This window comes from Bos taurus, chromosome 10, assembly GCF_002263795.3.
Source record: "Bos taurus isolate L1 Dominette 01449 registration number 42190680 breed Hereford chromosome 10, ARS-UCD2.0, whole genome shotgun sequence".
NCBI lineage: Eukaryota > Metazoa > Chordata > Mammalia > Artiodactyla > Bovidae > Bos > Bos taurus.
Genome location: NC_037337.1, coordinates 81,432,857 through 81,450,047, shown reverse-complemented (window position 1 = coordinate 81,450,047; position 17,191 = coordinate 81,432,857). Strand labels below are relative to the sequence as shown.

Sequence of the window (17,191 nt, the reverse complement as noted above, 5' to 3'; positions counted from 1 at the left end):
TCCATCACCAACTCCCGGAGTTCACTCAGACTCACGTCCATCGAGTCAGTGATGCCATCCAGCCATCTCATCCTCTGTCGTCCCTTCTTCTCCTGCCCCCAATCCCTCCCAGCATCAGAGTCTTTTCCAGTGAGTCAACTCTTTGCATGAGGTGGCCAAAGTACTGGAGTTTCAGCTTTAGCATCATTCCTTCCAATGAACACCCAGGACTGATCTCCTTCAGAATGGACTGGTTGGATCTCCTTGCAGTCCAAGGGACTCTCAAGAGTCTTCTTCAACACCACAGTTCAAAAGCACCAATTCTTTGGCACTCAGCCTTCTCCACAGTCCAACTCTCACATCCATACATGACCACTGGAAAAACCATAGCCTTGACTAGACGGACCTTTGTTGGCAAAGTAATGTCTCTGCTTTTGAATATGCTATCTAGGTTGGTCATAACTTTCCTTCCAAGGAGTAAGCGTCTTTTAATTTCATGGCTGCAGTCACCATCTGCAGTGATTTTGGAGCCCAAAAAAATAAAGTCTGACACTGTTTCCACTGTTTCCCCATCTATTTCCCATGAAGTGATGGGACCGGATGCCAGGATATTTCCCATGAAGTGATGGGACCGGATGCCATGATCTTCATTTTCTGAATGTTGAGCTTTAAGCCAACACTTTCACTCTCCACTTTCACTTTCATCAAGAGGCTTTTTAGTTCCTCTTCACTTTCTGCCATAAGGGTGGTGTCATCTGACTATCTGAGGTTATTGATATTTCTCCCGGCAATCTTGATTCCAGCTTGTGTTTCTTCCAGTCCAGCGTTTCTCATGATGTACTCTGCATATAAGTTAAATAAGCAGGGTGACAATATACAGCCTTGACGTACTCCTTTTCCTATGAGGTTGACTCTTCAACAATATGGGGGTTAGGGGTGCCCATGCTCAGAAGTGGAAAATCTGAGCATAATTTTACAGTCTGCCCTCCATATCCAAGGTTCCCCATCTGTGAATTCAACCAACCTCAGATCCTGTTCTATTTGTTGTTGTTCGGTCGCTCATTCGTGTCCAACTCTTTGCGACCCCGTGGACTGCAGCACACCAGGCTTCCCTGTCTTTCACCATCTCCCAGAGTTTGCTCTAACACACATCCATCCTCTGTCGTGCCCTTCTCCTGCCTCCAATCTTTCCCAGCATCAGGGTCTTTTCCAGTGAGTCAGCTCCTTGTATCAGGTGGCCGAAGTATTGGAGATTCAGCTTCAGCGTCAGTTCTTCCTTCTGTACTATTCACCATAGTATTTGTTGTCATTGTTTAGTCTCTAAGTCATATCCAATTCTTTGCGACTCCATGGACTGCAGCATGCCAGTCTTCCCTATCCTTTACCATCTCCCAGAGCTTGTTCAAACTCATGTCCATTGAATCGACGATGCCATCTGATTATCTTATCCTCTGTCATTCCCTTCTCCTTCTGCCCTCACTCTTTCCCAGCATCAAGGTCTTTTCCAATGAGTCTGCTCCTTTGATGGCTCCCACTTGCCTAAGGGAAAGTGGAAGTCAGTCGTTCAGTCGTGTCCAACTCTTTGCAATCCCATGGACTGCAGCCCACCAGGCTCCTCTGTCCATGGGATTCTCCAGGCAATAACACTGGAGTGGGTTGCCCTCCAGGGCATCTTCCCAATCCAGGGCTCGAACTCGCATCTCTTACGTCTCCTGCTTTGGCAGGCAGATTCTTTACCACTGAGCCATCAGGGAAGCCCTCTTCCTTCTGTGTATACATATTAAAATTCCCTCTTCTTATGAGGACACCAGTCATACTGGATTATGACCCGCTCTAATGACCTCATTTTAACCTAATTATGCCTTTAAAGATGCTGTCTCCAATTTCAGACACATTCCAAGATACTGGGAATTAAGACTTCAACATATGCATTTGGTCAGGGGGGTGTGGACACAATTCAGTTCATAATACTAAAGATTCTAGTAAATAGTTTTATTTTCTCCAGAAAGGCAGATGGAAATAACAGGCAATGAATATGGTTTATTAGTTCTTAAGCAAAGCTCTTTGGGGAGCTGTGTGTCCCTTTCCAGAAGGCAGATTACTAATTTGTAACAAATGAACAGATCAGATACATTTTCAACATTCTTTGAGAATATTTTCTGTGTGCTTAGGTATCAGGCATTTTGCTTTTTTAAGGAATAATTTATTGAAGAGGCAATATATTTACTTGCTACAAAATTCAAAAGTGCAAAAGGTATGGAAAGTGACCCTTCCTCCCAAGTCACTCTCTCTCCTCAAGAGGTTCTCAATGTTACCCATATCTGGAGTGATTCTCTGTGAAAAGAAAAGGTTGCACATTGACACATTTAAAAGATTTTTTTTGGTATACAAATGATAGTGTTCCAGCACCCTCTTCTGTGCCTGTTTTTTGTTTTTTTTTTTACAACAATGTATCCTGCAGAATAGTCCAGAGCTGTTTTATTCTCTTCCCCTGCCTCCTCCACCATATTCATTTAATGTTTGATGTATCATATGTATTTAGCCTGTGTTGATGATCATTTAGGTTATTTTGAAGTTTTGGCTTTATTCAGTTCAGTTCAGTTCAGTCGCTCAGTTGTGTCCAACTCTTTGCAAACTCATGAATTGCAGCATGCCAGGCCTCCCTGTCCATCACCAACTCCCGGAGTTTACTCAAACTCATGTCCATCGAGTCCTTGATGCCATCCAGCCATCTCATCCTCTGTCATCCCCTTCTCCTCCTGCCCCCAACCCCTCACAGCATCAGGGTCTTTTCCAATGAGTCAACTCTTCGCATGAGGTGGCCAAAGTATTGGAGTTTCAGCTTTAGTATCACTCCTTCCAATGAACACACCCAGGACTGATCTCCTTTAGAACAGACTGGTTGGATCTCCTTGCAGTCCAAGGGACTCTCAAGAGTCTTCTCCAACACCACAGTTCAAAAGCATCAATTCTTCAGCGCTCAGCTTTCTTCACAGTCCAACTCTCACATCCATACATGACCACTGGAAAAACCATAGCCTTGACTAGATGGACCTTTGTTGGCAAAGTAATGTCTCTGCTTTTGAATATGCTATCTAGGTTGGTCATAACTTTCCTTCCAAGGAGTAAGCATCTTTTAATTTCATGGCTGCAATCACCATCTGCAGTGATTAGACAACTGCAATGAACAGCTTGTATACATTTGATATTTTTATGCAAGAACATCTTTCAGAAAAAATTCCTGAAAGGAGAATTTCTGGGTCAAAGAGTACATTGTAATATTTTTTAAGTAAATAATTTTATTTAGAAACAAATTTATAGAGTTTCCTGACTCATTTGGGGAGTATGTTGTTGGATCTCCTTTAACATGTATTCCCTACGAACAAGGACATGGCCCTGAATAACCTCAATATAACCAACAGAACAAGAAATTAACACAGATACATCACTACCATCTAATCCTCACACTGGACTCAAGTTTCACCAGTTGTCCCAATAATGTCTTTTATGTCAAAGGATTCAATTCAGAATCATGCTTTGCATTTCTCAGTGTTTTTTGTTCTGTGTGAACTTGGCATTTTGAGGACTATATGCCCATTTTTGTAAAAAATAGTCTGGGTTTGTATCATTTTTTCATGATTAGATTTAGGTTGAGTTTGGTGGACGTGTTTGGACGTGATGCATTCTGTCAGGTGGTACATGATTTTTGATTTGTCCCCCTGAATGAAGTAGTATCTACCAGGACTTCAGTTTACCTATATGGATTTGTGGCCTTCTATTTTATGCAATGGATTAAAATCTATTATCATTATTTTTTTTAACTGATTCTATTATTTGTATGTTTTTTTTATTTTATTATTATCATTATTTTGATGCTCATGTCGTTCCTGATTCGGTCAGTAGATGCCCGTGCGAGTGGGAGTACTTTGGACATGTACCCATCATTTTTTTAGCACTTTTTTTTTTTTTAACTTTCTGATACATCAAGATATTGCAAGTTCATCTAGTAATCTTCCTGCTGGGGCTCTGGAATCAGCCATTTCTCCAAGGAGCCCAGGTTCCTTTTAGTGGAAAACAGTCTTTAAAAGCCAAGATCCAAACTTCAGGTGTGCTAGCTGCTGTTGAAGTGTCACTGATCCCAAATCCTCTGGAAAGAGCTTGGGAATATCTAGCTCATGTGTGTGTGTACCTGCATACATGCATTATTTATATTTCTATATTTATATAGATTGAAACCATGAAATCTTACCATTCCAACCTGACACTGCATGGTTCATTGTGTTCATCCTGTTTCCTTTTCTGATTGTGTAATTCTGCCCCCACTTAACTGGTATTAGAATTGAACCGTTCAGTAAATGAAGGGAAGAGGAACTGCATTGTAATTTGATGGTTGTCGCCAAATTACTCTCCATGGAGAATGTACCAATTTACACTCCCACTAGATAAAGGCAATGGCACCCCACTCCAGTACTCTTGCCTGGAAAGTCCCATGGGCAGAGGAGCCTGGTAGGCTGTAGTCCATGGGGTCACTAAGAGTTGGACACGACTGAGCAACTTCACTTTCCCTTTTCACTTTCATGCATTGGAGAAGGAAATGGCAACCCACTCCAGTGTTCTTGCCTGGAGAATCCCAGGGACGGGGGAGCCTGGTGGGCTGCCGTCTATGGGGTCGCACAGAGTCAGACATGACTGAAGCAACTTAGCAGCAGCAGATATTTTTAAGCTTTTCCTTTTGCCAAACTGATATGTGAAAAAAATATTACTTCCGATGTTTTAACATGTATCACTCATTATAAGGCAGCTTATTTTCCAACGTTTCTAATGAAAAAGAAACGTGACAAGGAAAAACTATTGTAGTTGGATGTAACCACTGTCCCTTAATTCCGCTTCAAGGAAATGACAGAAAGGGCAAAAACACCTCTCAACATTGAAATGGCTGCCTGGCTGCTGCTGGCAGAAACTTGGTTGCAAGCACTGGGTGTCCCGTCTGTCCCCAAAGAGCTAGTGAACCGGCCCTGTACTAGAGACTTGGACGCGTTCGCGTATCTCTGAGGACGCCCCCTGCAGGCAGGAGCAGGAGCTGGCAGGTTGGCAGCAAGTCATTTATGCTCAGTGCTCTGTTTTTGTAGGGAACAGACTCTGGGACAGGAAGTCTCAGACACTTGTCTATGGGTATCCTGGATTTCTTTCTTGTGATTAAAATAATTAAAGTTTAATCAACCCAGAGGAGAAAGGCATTTCTAATTGTGGCAGATCTTAAGTTTTAGGTTGAAATTGCTCACACTGACCTTCTTTAATTAACCTGCAGAAGTGGCGATTTCAGATGCTTCCTCGTCTTATATGCTGGTGCTTTGCTCCTATAGGTCTCTGTAGCCTGAAGAATGGGCTTTCTATGTGGCTCAGTGGTAAAGAATCTGCCTGCCAATGCGCAAGATACAAGAAACTCAGATTTGATCCCTGGAGTAGGAAATGGCAGTTCATCCCAGTATTCTTGACTGGAAAATTCCATGCACAGAGGAGCCTGGTGGGATGCAGTCCATAGGGTCGCAAAGAGTAGGACACGACTGAATGACTGAGCACACACACACAGCCTGAAGGAACTGCTTCTTCACACTTCCCACCTTATAGCTCCTTGTTGACTTACTCTTCTACCTAGAGTATTAAAATAAAATTCATCCTTTATGACGTAAAGCAAATGGCACCTTCCCTGGGGAATCTTTGCTCATCTCCCAAGAAATGAACTCTTCACTCTTCACTCCCCAGGCACTTTGCGGGTGCTCCAATAGCCTCCTTTAAGTTCTGCCTTAAATTTTAGGCAGCTGTTTAATCTCTTTCTCCCCTATTAGTCTGCAAACTCCTTGAGGACAAAGACTGACTCTTACTCACTGCTGTACTCCTGGGACTTAGTACCAGATTTTGTGTAAAGCTAACTCTAAAAAAAACAGAAACAAAGAAAGAAAGTGAAAGTGAAGTCGCTCAGTGGTGTCCAACTCTTTGTGACCCCATGAACTGTAGTCTATCAGGCTCCTCTGCCCATGGGATTCTCCAGGCAAGAATACTGGAGTGGGTTGCCATTTCCTTCTCCAGGGAATCTTCCCAACCCAGGGATTGAACTGGGTCTTCCACATTGCAGGCAAACGCTTTACCATCTGAGCCACCAGGGAAGCTTTAAAACAACAACAAAAAACTGTTGAGTAAATTGGCAAATGAATGAATGACTAGGAGTGAGAATGGCCATCCCATAAAAAGGCTGCTGCTGCTGCTATTGCTAAGTCGCTTCAGTTGTGTCCAACTCTGTGCAACCCCATAGACAGCAGCCCACCAGGCTCCCCCGTCCTTGGGATTCTCCAGGCAAGGACACTGGAGTGGGTTGCCATTTCCTTCTCCAATGCATGAAAGTGAAAAGCGAAAGTGAAATCACTCAGTCGTGTCCAACTCTTAGTGACCCCATGGACTGCAGCCTACCAGGGTCCTCCATCCATGGGATTTTCCAGGCAAGAGTACTGGAGTGGGGTGCCACTGCCTTCTCCATAAAATGGCTACAGCACCAAATTCTGTAAAAGTCTTCAGAGCTCAATGTTCAAGGGCTTTGAGACCACCCTAGAAGTCACAGCACCAGCCCCCATCCTTGGTGTGTTTGTGTGGAGCCAAAGTCCTTCCTTCACACACCCAAGATCACCTCAGATGCTCAGCCCAGGTCAGCAGGCTGAACCCGCAAGCATGCTGCCTTTTGCTGGAGGCTGGACAACCCACTTCCCCAGCAAGCTCCACGGTGGGGAAGTCCATACTTGCAAAGCCTCCGCAGCTTCCTGCCAAGTTGAGTCGTCAGCCACCCCAGGCTCGGGAACAGTTCAAGTTACCCCAGACAGGCTGTTCAGGACATTCCTGTGTTATGAAATTTCCTTTTCTGGTGGCCCTGGGGCATCATGGGAAATCTGAGATGCCAAACAGCTGTTCACCTCTGGGCGTGGGATGGGACAGTCCCCAAGCCGTGATGCTCCCCTACCTCCACAGAGCTTAGAGCAACAACCTGGGCCTGTCGTTGTGGGAATGTGCCATGTCTATCCAGGTACAGATTCATTTCTTGCCTCAGGAAGTTCTCTCTCTCTCCCAAACCTGGATGTCTTGAACCTCAAACTTGGACAGTTCCAACTTCTTTTAAAATTCAACTTCAGGAATAATGAACAACTATAGATCAAAATGCCATTTTCTTTCAACTGGCTTATTTTTTTAAAAAAAGATAATACCTCATGCTGGACTTCCCTGGTGGTCCAGTGGTTAAGAATCCACCTGCCAATACAACGGGCATGAGTTTGATCCCTCGTCTGGGAAGATCCAACATGCTTAGAGGCAACTAAACCCCTGTGCCACAATTACTGAGCCCACGAGCCTTAGGGCCCACGCTCCGCAACAGAAACAAGGGAAGCCACTGCAATGAGAAGCCTGCACCCCACAACTGGAGAGCAGCCCCTGCTGGTGGCAACTAGAGAAAGTCCCTGTGCAGCAATGAAGATCCAGTGCAGCCAATACATTAAAAAACAAAAACCAAAATAACCCATGCTGGCTGGTGAGGTCACTGGGAAATGAACACTGCTAATGAGATTGTAATTTGGAGTAACTTTCTTGGTGGGCAATTTGAGCTGTCTCAAAAGCCTCTAACATGTGCTTCTTCTGATCTTGCAATTCCATTTCCGGCAGTTTATCCCAGAGAAGTAATTTAAAATACTATCAACCCATTGGCTATAAGAATTAAAAAAAAAATTTGACAACCTAAAAGTCCAGATTACCAATATGATAGGGTCTATGCAACCGTTAAAAATGGTGTCAATGAAATCTTATGATTAGAACATTGTCAGTAGAAGGTGGAATTATGGGTGATTTTAACTTTCTTTCTAAATTTTCTGAAATGACTGTGTGTTACTTTGGCATATTTAAAGATATTTTAAGTAGTCTGAGAAAGCCCTGCCCTGGAGATTGTTACTTTTGTCCTTGTCTGGGAGTCTCGGCTTTCCAAACTGGGAAATGGGGCTTCAGTAGCAGGGTAGAAAATTTATTTTCTCCCCTTCCATCTCCTTTCCAATCTAGGCCAATCACTTCAAAGACAGCCCTTCCCCCAGCAGTTCTGCAGGTTTTGTGGGCTGTTTCTTTTGTTCCTCTCATCTGTCATCAAGAGAAGGGCTGCCAACCTGTGGCTGACCCTGTTTGGACAAAACTCCCTTCCCCAGCATTTCTTACCTGATGGAATATGCTTCTCTCCCATATTCCAGAGAGAGAGATGACTTACCTCTCATTGAAACAAGCGGTCTTGTCTGTGTTTTTTTCTCGTGGAGGAACAACTCTTGCTGCTTGGTGAATTTATTTCTCATCGCATTTTGCATAGCTTAAATGCCTCCTCCCTCAACGCCATGAAGGGCACATCCCAATCCTCTGAGATGAGGGTACCGTATTGTCCTCATGACAGAATGCCATTTCCTTGCTCTGAAATTAAGAGTTCTTCCTCTATCTGAAGCTCACTGCTGAGAACAGACTCTGAAAGGCAGTAGGAAGGGGATGAGGGCCTTGAGAGGCAGGCAGAATCTGATGGGGTGGGAAGTGGGCCGGGAGGGGATCACTCCTTCAGGGCTATCTGGGTTCGAATTCAATTCTGGCTCCACCTTGGGCAAGTCGGTTCACCTCTTTAGGCCTCACTTCCATTCTATGTGATTCAGGGCTCTGAGTTGATACACATGGAACACTTAGAACCCTGCCTGGTGCAGAGTAAGTGCTTTTTTAAGGACCAGCCATTACCACCATCAGACTTCCCTGGTGGCTCAGATGGTAAAGAATCTTCCTGCAATGCAGGAGACCTGAGTTCCATCTCTGGGTTGGGAAGGTCCCCTGGAGAAGGGAATGGCAATCCACTCCAGTCTTCTTGCCTGGAGAATTCCATGGACTGAGGAGCCTAGCGGGCTACAGTCCATGGGGTCGCAAAGAGTTGGACACAACTGAGTGCCTTTCACTTCACTTCCACTATCACCATCACTTCAAAGCTGGACCACTCATCTCTCCACCCCCTTGCAGTTATGGCAGTGTTGCCTGGGCAGACCCTACTGAAGATGGGTGTTCTGAGCTTGAGACTGGGTGTTGGGCACAGATACCCCTAGAATGCTTTTCCACATGACACTGTGTGTAAACACATCTTGACCATTTCCCAGGGGGACAAAACTAAGGGTGGCCTGAATTTTTACCCCGAAGTACCCGGTACATCTTTCTACTCATACCCTTACTACCTGTTGAGTACTGTTGACCTCTCCTACCTGGCAGTGACCTCTTTTCACCTCCTGCTCTTTCAGCTCTAGGTCTCCAGTACTTCCTCTCCCCCTCAGAGAATGGTGTTGCTGTTCACCTCGCTGCTCAAACTACCTTATTCCCCACAGAACCAACAACTTCTTACATGGTCTCTCTCTTATGTATGTTTTTATCCCCGTAAATTCATTCTTCTTAAGAGACAGAGATAGCTTCCGCAAACAAAGTGGAGCTAAGTCATTCTATTGATTAAAACCACGAGGGCACTTCCTGTTGTCCTCAGGAAGAAGTGAAACGCCCCAGCGTGGCTGGCAAGGGTTTCCGACCATTAGCCTCTGTCTGCCTCCTTCAGCGGTCCCTGAGCCCTCTGCCCTCAGCCCCCTGCAGCGGCCCTAGACCCCTTTTGGTTTCTCAAACTCCAAGTGCTTTTCTGTTGCCCACGCAGACGCTGGGTCCTGCCCCTCAGTCTCACCGTTCTAGCTTCCCTCTTCTCAGTTACATGGCCTTTCAACCATAAGGTATTCCTGACTGTCCCCTCAACATAACTTCTGTCACCACGGCCATCACTGGCTGCTGCTCTGTCTTCCTTCCTGACAGGAATTCCACGCAGGCCCCCAACTCACCATGTGGCTCACTGCTGAACCGCAGCCTGAGCACAGTGGTTGGCACGCTGAGGGGACTGACGTGCTTTCACTTGGGTTTGTGGTCCCTCCTCCTCGTTCCACACACCACCTCCCTGTCCCGTCTCCTCTTATCAGGCATCTCTTCCCCTCAGAGCTGGTGTTTTCATGCCCTTCATGAGTTCCTGCCCCTGGGAGGGTTTCTGCAAAAACTTTCTGGAAGGATCACATCTCTCACAACTGCCTTCAAAAGAACTTTTTTTTTATTATTATTATTTAGAAATGCAGTTATATACAGAGAACAATTAAAATTAAATTAAACTTTGTACAAATATTAAAATACTATCGTCACACCCACTGCAATGTACAGGATACCAAAAAATATATATATAAAATAAAATAAAGCAAACCCAAACTGATTGGGTGACATCCTGCACAGTCAATGATGCGCGTGTCATGTGAAACTGTTGCTGAGGTTCCATAGTGGCGTGATGAGCCGCCAGGCCACCCTCAACCCTCTCTTCTCCCTGCATGATGGTCCAAGTGCTTTGCCCAGGCACATCCCCCAGCTCCTAGCACAGGGCTCAACCTTGGGGTTCTTGTTCAAAATTCTACTAGATTTTCAACTGGCGGTTAAGAGGAGTTGCTTCCCAGGAAAGCTGAGCCTGCCCTTCACTCTCTGGGGAACTGGCTACTCTACCACTCGGTCTACAAACCTGCCACACAAAATCCTCTCCGAGCCCCTCACCGGACTCCAGTAACAACAGGCCTTGTGCTGAAGGCCAGGAGCCCCGGCAGGCTTCAGGGAAGCTCCTGGACTCTGTCCTCAGCAAGCACATCTGGAATGAAGCTGTCAAGCCTGTGTCCTTTCCCTTCTGGGCCCTATATTTTCAAGGAGAGGGGGGGAAATAACAAACAGGCAAGGATCTAGAAATGTCTGCAGCATTTTTCATTCTCTATGTAGCGATGCTCCCTGGGAATGGAAGTGACAGTTATATGGGAAGCAGTGGTTTGAGCTCCACAGGGGTGGGGAGGGGAAAGGTCAAGTGCTAGGGCTCCTGTGCCACCACTGACTTAGCAGGAAAAGTATACCTTTGTCTGGCCATCAGCTTCTCCATGAAGCTTCATGGCTGGCAGGAAGAATGGGGATGAGACAGGAGTTAAGTTCTGTTTGCAAATGGAGTGTTGGGAGGATGTACGTTGAAATGCCTTATAAAACCAGAAGAACTCACAAAGTGGCCAGGACTTGGCCCATTTCACAGTTCACACCCAGTGAAATGGGAACACAGCACACAAAACTCAAAAATGGCAAAAGATAGAGCCTACCTGCTGAACTAAGGCATTGAAAATGTTAGAAAATTTAAGTGATTTTTCACCATATACTGGCCCTTGAAAGTCACTGGAATGTGACTGCAAGTTGCCAAGATATAAAACCTACATTGAGTCAGCCCGTGTACGCAAATAAAAAGAAAAAAACGCTTCTTAAAAGTCCTTTGGTGCCAACTGTTCTCCTGTACAAGTCCTCTGCTGGGTTCCCCTAGAGGTGAGCCCAGGGAAGCCACACCAGGGCAGCTTTCCCCACTGCTCCAGGCCCCTCTGGTGGCCCCCAACACCACCTTGTCTCTCAGCCAGCCCCCACCCCAAGGCCACCGTGGAGGCCCTGATCCTTCACATCTGAAACAAGGGCCAGAAGCTCTAGAAACAGCAGTTCATGGCTGATTTGGGAGACGAGAACTAATTGCGGGAAGCCATCACGGCGGGTAAGCAGGGAGGTGAGGCTGGCCCGGTACCCACATGCCAGGGGCCTCCAGGAGGCAGGCTTCATCAAAGCCAGGGACAGGGGAGCAGGGGAGGGGAGCCTCCCAACTTTTCTCTCCTCCCTCCCAGGTGGCAAGTCTGGGCTTGTGATCCCCGCAGGGTGGGCGGGCAAGGTGAAAGAAGGGTTCAGAAGGCAGGCTTTTTCATTTTTTTCAAGCGGCAGGCGGATCATCTCTGTGGCTGGATAAACCGCAAACAAAAAGTGCAATCTCATGGGGAAAACCCCCAGAGTATTTATATAAAAAAAGGGTAAGAGCCCCGTTTAAAAAAATATTCTAGACGCGAGTTCAGGTGCTGGAAGATGGGGAAACGAAAGCTGCGGGCTCAGCAGTGAGACTCTGCAGGCACCCCCAGCCCATCCCCCTACCGGGCCTTGCTCCCTTCCGGAGGAAGACAAGGGTACCACGGGCGGAGCAGAACCTGTGCGGGCTGAAGTGACTGGGGTCGTGGGGACCCTGCCCTCCAGATGGGCCCCGGGCCAGCCACAGCTGGCAGGCGCATCTCTGGACACGGCCTCTTTGGAGGCCAAGGGCAGGCCTACTCCGTTCTGCACTTTCCCTTAGGCACCTCCTCCTTGCGGGCCAGGGCTGTGGGCACCAGGTGGGAAGGAGAGAGAGAGAAACGCTCGGCAGGCATTGCCCTTACCTGAGAGGAAGGAAGACTACAGGGGTGAGAGGCCAGGATAAGCGGGAATAAAGTGCGAGTGTTGAGCAAGGGGGTGGGAGGCTGAGAGAAGACCACCGGAGCTACCTGGTAGGTCAGGAACTGAAAACGCCCCAGGCTCGAGTATTTTCAGGCTCAGCGGGGAGCAGAGGGGCAGCGCTTCAGGAACAAAAGCAACAACAAGCACTCCCTAATGCCACATCTCATGAAGAGGCAGCAGCCCGCCGAGGGAGCAGCCCCAGCGAGGGCCCTGGCCACTCCTTCCACACCAGGGCCCTGGAGCCAGGCTGCTCCCAAACCGTCCCCACCAGCAAGCGCACGCAGCGGGTGGGGGTGTGTGCTGATGTCTCCAGGGGTGTCGTCTGTCAGCTGTGACGAGTGGAAGGCAGCAGGGGAGGGCGGGAGGAGGAGGAGAAGCAGCAGCGAGCAAGCGGCAGCATGCTTCCCGGGCACAGTTACTAAGGCACGTGACTGCGGTGACGAGGACCCTCAGGACCGGGCCGGAGCTGCCTGCAGCCGTCTGGGGGCTCGGTCGGTGCCCCGCAGGCCCCCTTCCATCACCACGAACCCAGGACGAGGCCACTGGCCCCCAACTGCCAGTGACCAGTGGGGCATCCCACGGCATCTCAGAACTCTCAAGTCCCATGGGGGACGCCGCTGGCCCTGGCCAGCAAGGAAGCCAGGGCCACACGGCGTCACACCCAGGAGGCAGCAGGCACCTTCCCCTTAGGCTCCAGGGAAAGAGAAAAAAAAAAAAAAAAACAAGGCCAGGAAGGCCAGATGCTGGAAGCAGGAAGTGAGGACTTGCATATTAGGAAGACAAATCATTAACAGCCACCTTCCTTCCCTCCCTTGGGATCTTCTGGACGCTTCTCAGAAACTCACCAGGGCCAGGAGCCGCCACCTCTGAGCTAGACAGCTGGAGTGAGGATGGCTGCGGGGTGACTTTTCACAGCCTCCGTCCTCAGTCGAGGCAGCGCACCACTGCTGTCAGCCAATGGCAGGCCCAGGGCCCCACACTCTGGCCCCACCTGAAGCCACTTTGGGATCTGCTCCTGCTAAGGGCAGTGGTGCCAGTCTCCAAAGCAAATGGGCCAGACCCAGGCCTGGCCCCCCTGGGGGAGCAGCAGCGCAGCCGTGAAGGCTTGTAGGACAGCAACCAGCCCGCGTGACAGGGAGACCGGACCGGGGGGAGGAAGGCACAAGTAAACACGGTGCGCTCGGGCCACGGGAGCCGGGGGGCTGCCACCCAGGAGCTGGCTGCAGGGGACTGGAGGGCTCCGGGGAGGGAAGGGGTCAACCCACACGTTCAGATAACGTCCCCGACACAGGTGGAAAAGCTGGGGCGCACAGGGAGCCAGCTCCTCCAGACGTCCAGCAGGCAGATGGCGAGATTCTTCCTGGAGTTTCCAGCATAGTGGGCCTGTGGGCCCTCAGAGGTGCGGAGATACAGACACACAGGTGGGCAGCTCAGGTCTCCGGGCAGGGCGGCTGGAGGACGTGGTGCTCAAACCCACAGGGAGAGGAGGAAGGGCAGAGAGGAGAGAAGCCCGTGGCAGCCCTCATGCTTCTTTCAACAGTGGGATATCTGCGGGCGGAGGAAGACGGAAAGCAGAGTGGTTACCCGTGTGGGTGACGGCAGCGCAGCTCACCCCACTGCGGGGGCCCCTCGCACACTCCTAGCTAGTCTACACCCCTCACCCCTTCTCCAGGCCTTCCTGCTCATCTCTCCGTCTGTCTGTGTGAGAAAACCTGAACAGCCAGTCCAGTATTCAAACCCTTTCTGGCCCTGCCCCCCGCACCCTCCTCCGCTTGGATGCTGATGGTTCAGTTGCTTCTCTTTCTACCCTTATTCTCATCTTATGAGGCTACTGAGCCCTGGTAAGTCTCACCTCCTTCTGAAAGCCATCCTTCAGCTGTGTGATTCTGAGTAAATCAATCCCCTTCTCTGGGTCTCAAGTCATCTCACACGTCACCTGGGCTAGACTGATACCTGAAGGGCCTGGCTTCCTGCACAACTGTCTGCCCCAGATAACTTGGGCTTAACCTGCAACCAACTCAATAACCTCTGTGTCTGGTTTTGCACACCCCTCATTCTGACATACCTAATTCAACTGACATGAATTTGAGCAAACTCTGGGAGATATGGAAGACAGAGGACTCTGGCGTGCTGTAGTCCATGGGGTGGCAAAGTGTCGGACACGACAGCAACCGAACAACAATATTCTGACATGGACCCTACCATTTGGTTCCATTTTTTTCTCTAACTCTCAGGTATATGCTCCATCTTCCCAACTGACTGACAGTCCATGCATGCAGACAGCATGTTTTGTGGTTCTTTCCATCGCACCTGAAACCTAATCCAACACCAGGCACAAGATGGGCTCTGTCTGAATAATGCTTGTTCAACACGTGGAACAAAGCCAGGGACAAGGAGAAGGGAGAAGAGCTGGCACCCCAGGGCTCTTTATGAAGGACAGGGGCTGAGGTCTACGTCAGTACACGCAGACACACAGCATGTACAGCTGGCTGCCCTGGGGCCACTGGCTTCCAACTTTAAATCTGGCCCAAAGATTTAATGGCCCCTTCCTAGCTCTACATCCCACCAAGATAATAGGAGGCATACTGGTGATACTCAGGAAACCCGAAACCTGATCTGCACTTAAAAATTTCCAACTTCTTGGCTTTCAGATATTCTAAACCTTAGACACTAACTGTGGCCAGGACTCGCAGGAAGGGGAGAGCTCTAAAGCACTTTTGGCAGAGGGGTCGGGGGGCAGTGGTGGGGGGGGAACGGGATTGGTAAGCATGGAAGTCCTGACTTTCTAAAGGGAAACATCTAGGTTTATTCTGCATCCTGAACCACAGTGGGATTTCATGTAAAGATGGTTTTTAAAGTGACAAGAGTCAATCCCAGTGTTTGATGCTCCAGGCTCCAGTAAAGGCAGAGGTGTCAGGAGGGAGCAATTTCATCCTCTGACGGCTTTACCACAAAGGCCCCGGAGTTACCTGGGAGGCAATATGGCACCATGGATTATGATACAGGCTTGGGAGCAGATCCATCTGGCTTCAAATCCCAATTCAGCCATTTACCAAGACTTACCCTCTTGGAGCCTCAGCTTCCCTATCTGTAAATTGGTGTTGGTTACAACACCTACTTCTCAGGATCACCGTGAGGTCTGACCTGAGGTAGTGCAAGAAAACCAAACAGCACAGGAGCTGACATGCTCCTGGTTAGAATGAAGCAGCAGAATGCTCTGGCAGAGATACAGGCTCCAGTTTTTCTAAGACCCCACGCCTCCTTGTCATTCCTGTCCTTTCAGGAACATAAGAATTATAACAAGAGGACAGGCCCCACTTCCACCTCCAACTGGCTGTCTACCCTTTGATTTAGTATTTCCCTGAGGCCATGAATAGTTTCAGAGACTCCAAACCTATTAAGACTCACAGACAATAGCAAAAAGTCTCCCAATACAGAGCCCAAAGGCCCACCTAGGGTAAAATCCTATTTTGTACGATAATCCCCTAGGTACTATCCTTCTTTGCCCCAGGCACACCAATGATTAGAAAGGCTCACTGCCCTCCCTCACTCCCAGCAAGGGCCCTGGGCACCGGCACAGACCACCTACCATCTGTGTAGTCCTCTGACGCGAGGCTCTGTATGTCACTGTTCTCTGAATCCGGGGCTTCTTTGTGTGCCGCTCGGCTGTTCCCTGAGCCGGCCACCCAGGAAGAGGTGGTTGCCTGGTGCACCATCACAGTCTCTGAGCCCCGAGAGCCCCAGGCTTCACACAGTCCAGACTGGCCCGGGGCCTCTTCCTCGCTGCCTGCAGAAGAACAGGCCCCCTGGTCCTGCGGGTGCGGCTCCCTCATCCCGCTCCTCCCGCTGGGCCCAGACCCTTCTGACAGCACAATCTGCACTCTGGGGTCTGCTGGCGGCACACAGTGACCAGAACTGCCGTATACAGCCTCCTCATACGACGGGAGCGCAACCTGGACTCCGTCCACCATGATGGAGACCTGGTCCCCGGACACTCCCTGGTCACGCCTGCGTCCGGAGAAGGAAAGGACAAAGGAAGAATCAGAACATGCACACAAGTAGGCATCACAGTACCAACAATACCAACCGTTTCTGAGGGCTTACTATGTACCAGGCACGGCACTAGGGCTTTATACACTCACCCCACTGCATCCTCACCTGAGTCCCTCACCAAGAACGTGGATGAGGCTCCGAGGAGCTAAGCAACCTGCCCAGGCACACAGCTGGTAAGGGAGGAAACTAGGATGTGCACCCATTCCACCTGCTTCCAGAGACTATGTTACTAGCCTCTGGGTATACAGGCACCTGGCCCTCTGGTCCTGTGCAAAAACCAGGAAGCTCGAGACTCAGAAATAAAGCCACGGGCTCAGCACAGCTAAGCCAGGAAAGTGGAAGAGCGGTGGCTGCGTGTACTTGTGAACACACCTGCCTGTACACTTCCAGCGGGCACACGGTGTGGCACGTACACTCGTTGTTTAGTTGCTAAGTCGTCCCTGACCCTTTTGCGACCCTGTGGACTGGAGCCCACCAGTCTCCTCTGTCCATGGGATTTCCCAGGCAAGAACACTGGACTGGGTTGCCATTTCCCCTCCAGGATCTCCTCAACCCAGGAATTAAATCTGCGTCTCCTGCATTGGCAGGTGGATTCTTCACTGCTGAGCCACCAGGGAAGCAAATTACATCTCCATAAAGGTCCTTTTAAAAAGAGGAGAAGGAAAAGAAACACCGTGATCTTGAAATGGGACACTGGACTCGAAAACTGAAGGAAGAATTCTGTTCTTTTGAC

General features: G+C 49.0%; 1 protein-coding gene across 9 annotated transcripts in view; it reads right to left on the bottom strand.

Annotated features, from left to right (window-relative positions):
- Positions 1 to 10,129: 10,129 nt before the first annotated feature.
- Positions 10,130 to 17,191, bottom strand: part of SUSD6 (sushi domain containing 6) — a 95,121-nt gene continuing 88,059 nt past the window's right edge. For all 9 annotated transcript variants that reach the window (XM_059890907.1, XM_024998101.2, XM_005212086.5 and 6 more), the window contains 2 exons: positions 15,995 to 16,413; positions 10,130 to 13,953 (listed from right to left, as the gene is read on the bottom strand). In XM_059890907.1, coding sequence (XP_059746890.1) covers positions 13,928 to 13,953; positions 15,995 to 16,413 — 445 coding nt within the window. In that variant the 3' untranslated portion in view covers positions 10,130 to 13,927. The remainder of the gene's footprint in view (positions 13,954 to 15,994; positions 16,414 to 17,191) is intronic.